General features: G+C 35.3%; 1 protein-coding gene across 3 annotated transcripts; it reads left to right on the forward strand.

Moving 5' to 3' along the window:
* The first annotated feature begins 2136 nt into the window (after window positions 1-2136).
* On the forward strand, window positions 2137-5241 carry LOC139808431 (uncharacterized). 3 transcript variants are annotated; one of them, XM_071770397.1, is made up of 2 exons: window positions 2137-2598; window positions 4216-5241. In XM_071770397.1, exons 1-2 carry the CDS (start codon window positions 2257-2259, stop codon window positions 4540-4542), a joined length of 669 nt encoding a protein of 222 aa, XP_071626498.1. In that variant the 5' UTR covers window positions 2137-2256; the 3' UTR covers window positions 4543-5241. The 3 variants fall into 3 exon arrangements, 1 of the variants encoding a protein (XP_071626498.1); XR_011730866.1 differs by lacking the exon at window positions 2137-2598 and adding an exon at window positions 3435-3549 and having other exon boundaries at window positions 4216-4343; XR_011730865.1 differs by lacking the exon at window positions 2137-2598 and adding an exon at window positions 3467-4139 and having other exon boundaries at window positions 4216-4355.
* Window positions 5242-5692: the final 451 nt, after the last annotated feature.

The raw sequence follows: 5692 nt of genomic DNA on the forward strand, positions 1-5692 counted from the left end.
AATTTAAATGTTTTATCTATAATTATAGAATAATTATAAACATAATTTTAAATAATATTCAGTCGTTTACTAATATTTATGTATCGTGTTTTCATTAAGAACAATAACGCTTATTACTGTCTTATACTTGTTACCAGATATCGGATTTTTTATATGCGGAATGTTAGAAAAGAGCAATTATAATAACCAAAAATTTAGTTTATTTATAATATCCAACATATTTATATTACAATATATATTACAGTATAAATATGTTAAATTTTATAAAGAATCTAAAAGTTATTAATTGCTCTTTTCCAACACTCTGCATATAAAGAATCCGATATCTACTTATTACCTTTTCATCGATCATGCAAGCAATATTGTAGTTTCATATACATTACAATATAAATGCTATAATCACACAATATTTTATTAAAACGTTAAATTAATTGAATTAATCATCCTAATTGAATTAATCATCCATTCATTCAATCGTATTGAAATTATTCCAACAAACTTTGGTGGAATCTCGCCAATGCGAATGATGCGGTTCCTGCGTTTGAATCGGGCCGCTGTTTGTTTTCCTATGTTCATGATATATGCAGCGAAATAACACGTCACGACGCGTCGCAACTTAATCGGGCGTGAGAAGATCTCTAATCTTAGTTCGGTGAATTCATGAAGGACCTAATTATAGTATCGCCTTTTATGGCATATCCCCTAACGATACAACGAACGTGTACGTACGCATCGACGTACGTTCGTTACGTCTACTTCATTCAGAAGTTTTTGTCACCATCTTCTTTTCCGTATTTCGACGGGAAAGAATTGACCTCCTGACGTCAAAATTCCTTATGGATCACCAGATCGATCGAAATTAGATATCGTTTGCACGTGCACGGCTCAAGTGCATAGAAATTATTTCATTTTTTTTAACACAGTTAAAAAAATACAGAATAGTTGTTTATAAAAGTAAAATTGTTTAATTAATTTTTTATACGTGTAATATATGTTGTACGAAAAGTTTATATATCAACAATTATTTTTATCGAATAGGAAAAGTGCACTCTATATATATATATATATATATATATATATATATGTATAATAATCGTGAATAAATTTTCTATTGTATGTAAATATTTATTAAAAAATTACTTATTATCGTATGCATTGAATTTTTCAAAATCACATATCGTATCTCGAAATAGCAGATGCAATTGGCGCTGAATGAAGTCGGTGCCTCTTGTTATAAATATTATTCAACCTCATTCTTTTCGATTCCAAGTATAGCTGCACGAATCTTTTGAATAATAATCATTAGGCTTGTTACAAATAAATATAACTGTTTTAAGTATAACGAAATGTCGATCGCGGATCTCTAATGATTCGTTTGACAACGTGGCTTTCCCATTTGATTCATAATGCAAACACAACGGTGTTTGCGTCTGAATAGTGCACGCGGCATCCGAGAGATTTCTGACGGAATTGCGCGTACTTTCGAGGCACATGCGGACGTCGTGACGACAAGTACCGTTCGTATTTCGAGGAAAATCGGAACATCTATATATGTATATGTGGGCGATATCCGCGAAATATATAGCCAATAGGAATTATTACTGCTAAGTGAACACGTCACTTAGATAAATTTGGATAGTTACACGACAAGAAGTCTATGAAGAACATAAATTCATTAATATGTATACGTTTATATAATAGCAAACTATTTAAAAACGCAATGTATGAGCTATGATTATAACTTACTCTAATTATATCAAAATAAATATATAAAAAAAACCTAAAAAGTTGATTTTGTTATTAACTAAAAGAAGTTAAAAGAACGCTATATGACCGATCATTACAATGTCAGAAGGCTCAAGTCATATCAGTGATATATCAGTGCACAGTGATATGATCTGAAAATGCTTGAAGAAAATATATCTTCGCTTCAATAAAAGAGGCTTCGCCGGGGAAATCTACGCCGGGGTTCCACCGACGATGCAATAAAAACCCGTGGACAAAAACTTCGCTGCAACCCCACCGTTTCCGCACAAGACGTCGAACATGCCTGCGTACGTGCGATTGTTTACACAATCCCATATATAAGGAGGAAGAACGCGAGTTTGACAATCTCAGTTCACGATCTCACGTCGATCGAGAATATCGTTCAGTGCCTTATCGCTATCATTTTTCCTACAAGCCCGATTAGACGAGATCGTAACTGAATTGCGAAGAGTAACCGCTAAAAATTTGCAACGATAAATTCGTTCAAACATGTTCCTCGAGAGAGTTTGCCTGATCTCAGCTATCTTCGCCGTTACATTTGCGGCTCCGAGGATATCCGGGTCGAAACCAACCTGGCATCTACCATGTGGAGAAGAACTCAATTATCAAACTGTCCCTTTGAAGAACCTCGAGAATGAGATGAAGTCCAGTCTGGAGAATCTCAAACTGCAACATCAGCTGACAATGAATGACTACTTGAATCGAGATTACGAATACCTGTACGAGAGAGTTAGGATTGGCGTCGACGACCATCAGTACATACCTAACTGGGTACCTGGCAAGAAGGATGTGAATCTTGTAAGAAAACTGGCCGACGCTAATACTCCAATGGTGAGTACAGACACTCAATTAACATTGTTGCTCGCTTATATCCTACACTTATTTCGAGCCGCGACTTAAGTTTGCCGTTATTAAGTATTTCAAACGGTTTATCTAGCCATCAAGAACTCTTAACATAAATACGTGACACCAATTGTGCTTCCAATTAGCCATTATTTCGCCAGTACAGAGATATTGCAATCGTAGAAATCTCTTTGAAAATTACTGTAAGGCTGAACTCTTCTAAATTAGAAACCTTATTCCTAGACGAGATTTTTCTCTCTTTCTTTCTTAGATTCTATGTGATATTACATTAATACTTTTCATTGCAACATTGTTAGCGACATTAGTTTCTTCGGCTATTCTCCATCACCATCGCTTTAAGGTTCGCAACGTTATGCCTCGAGCTGTTAGCTTCTTTTCGATCGTTAATATTCATCGTTCGTAACTGTCGTTACCGTATAGCAGAAATGAAAGAGCAATTCGTGCAAGAATACTACCGCGTGCAGAGGGGAGACGGATAACAAGTATGCGTAAAAGAGAGAACAGTGTTGCAGGCTACCGTCGCGTTTTCAGCGGCCGGCCGGCTGGCCGACTGACCACCCGGTTGCAATTGATTAACGCAACGTTAAATAACAAATTTTAATGAGACGGTAATTATTATAAAGTAGCAGGCGAACAGGAGCGAGCGCGGTCTTTCATGCAATGCGCGCGCAACGCGACCGTACGTGTGCACTCATGTTCGCCGGGTCGCGCGGCTGCGTAATCGCGCTCGTCTGCCTCCTCGATGCGAGCACGCTGATAACGCAAGGCTGATATCGCGACCCGCGGTACTCCCCGGATGCCGGCATTCGGGCACGCAGCCCCCTTCCCTCTCTCTGCCACGCCCCGATCGCCGGACTGCAGCAACATTGATCCTCGACGTTGCACCTTGTTGGGGTTTTAATTGCACGTTCTCGGAAGGTGGGACTTCACGGGGAGTCTTAAGCATTTCGCGGCAATTAAGTTGCAATCGCTGATAGCACGAACAAAAAATAGGTTTTGTCGATCATAAAATTGTTCTACGATTAATTTGACTCGCAATATGTGTCATCTACGTATTCTAAATAGCGTGTTCTAAATCTTTTCGCACATTTTTTTTATATTTGTTGTCACCAGATAAAATAATTTTACAATTGTGCTGAACATCTGCTCCAATAAATTTTTTTTACTGCATAAACCATTAAATTGTATGGTGGAAAAATAAGTTAAAATTTTATATTTGTGCTTAGAAGAATATCGGTAAATTTACATATTCAATTAACTCTATATGACTTTCGTCAGATTTCTTATTTCAATTCTTTAAACGGCACTAAAAGTACTATTACACGAAACGTTCATAAATATTTATGTGAATGTGATAGAATAATTTCTAACGGTGCAATATTTACAATCGACATTAACAGTTTCGTCGACTACGTAAGGAAGTGATGCTATTTGTAATCGCTTCTCTTTACGTCAAAGTTTATTAATATCTTGAAGAGAATCAAATGAATATTAAACGGCAAGCTTAAGTGAGCGGTTTCCGCGACATTTAAATATTTAAATATTAAAACAAAGTAATAATTTCATAATAACTGTTTCTTGCAGATTGTTAACCACTACCCGAAAATGCACATGGATCTCCAGAAATTCGCCGTGGCATTCGAAGAACTGATCGAGGACGAGTCTAAATCTCAAGTTCGACAAGCTCTTAAGGTGACTCAATCGTACTTAACAATGATGTTATGCGAGGTCGAGAGCAACATTAAGTCTTTGTCCTCCTCTTTGCCACTCCCGACACGCGTGGAACGAAGCATCATGAGCCATACCGAGCGAAACCCTGTCGATGAGACGCGGAGGCTCATCAGGGACTGGGGCGTAGTTCTTAAATACCGAGACTACCTGCATGCTTGGAGGCATGTATTCAACTATTAGAGATAAGAAAAAGAAGTATTTGACTGTCGTAGTCAGTAGGTCATCGATCATTCTCATCAGAAGATGACACAAGAAGGTGCATCAGATTATCGGGAAGCATATGCCACCGATGTAAATTGATTTAACACCTGCCACGACTGTAGCCATAAAATCGCGTCACTATCTGCATAACGGCGCAGTAAACGTTGAAGTTATTGACAATAATCGTTGGTCATGTAGCGATTATTGCGAAATTTGCGGAGACTACGAAATTTGCCTTATGATCCGTGAAAATTTCTCAAAATTATTTATTGAATTAATTATTTATTATCGCGGCTCACGATTGAATATGTAGCATATAGTATTTATTCTTACATGTAAATTAATTTATTTGGTATATTAATTATTTATTTATTTGGATCGATAGTACCTTCATTAATTGTACCTTTCTGACAATGAGAGGTATTCTGTAACCGATATCGATTTCTAAGATTCTCGGTTGCATTTTGTGATAATCAGTCACAATGATAATCGTGTTTGTAGTATCTTTGTGACAAGTGATCACTCATAGATTATTTATGAAAGACATTATTTGTAGAAGAGATGATTTTTATTTCGCGCAGTATTATATATTTATAACTCAAGCAAGATGTAATATATATATTTATACATGTTTTCGTATTCTTAGTAACTTATTAATAAATTTTATATAATATAAAATCTCGCAATAAAAATAATAATTTATTAAATATATTTGTATCTACTTTCATTATCTGATACCTATCTGATCCCTATGAATCTTATGTTACATTGATTGAAGAAAACCATGGTAGATGTCTCTAGGTAAAATTTATACTGCAATTATCTTTTAAAAAAATATTGCATTTTATACATTTTATACAAATATTGAAAATATTTTGAGAGATGATATATTATAATATAATATACCATCTGCAGAAATTAAAATTTATCCATATTTTCATAAAGCCAATTTTATCGCATAGTAATCACTTTGGACTTTGTAAAGTAGCGCCACGATATGTTAAAGAAGTTCAATTCCTTCGAATAAGGTACATATTTTTATCAAATATAAATTTTATTTTCCGAAATTATATATATATTTTATATATTTAATTTAGAGAGTGTAATGTCTATTTTTGATATCTTTTAA

Source organism: Temnothorax longispinosus, chromosome 2 (assembly GCF_030848805.1).
Source record: "Temnothorax longispinosus isolate EJ_2023e chromosome 2, Tlon_JGU_v1, whole genome shotgun sequence".
NCBI classification, from domain to species: Eukaryota; Metazoa; Arthropoda; class Insecta; order Hymenoptera; family Formicidae; genus Temnothorax; species Temnothorax longispinosus.

What these genes read in the sequence shown, in the direction of transcription:
- LOC139808431 (XM_071770397.1), top strand. Translation starts at nt 2,257, where the DNA reads ATGTTCCTCGAGAGAGTTTGCCTGATCTCAGCTATCTTCGCCGTTACA. An exon ending in CCGACGCTAATACTCCAATG is followed by an intron (nt 2,599 to 4,215) that starts GTGAGTACAGAC and finishes TGTTTCTTGCAG; the next exon opens with ATTGTTAACCACTACCCGAA.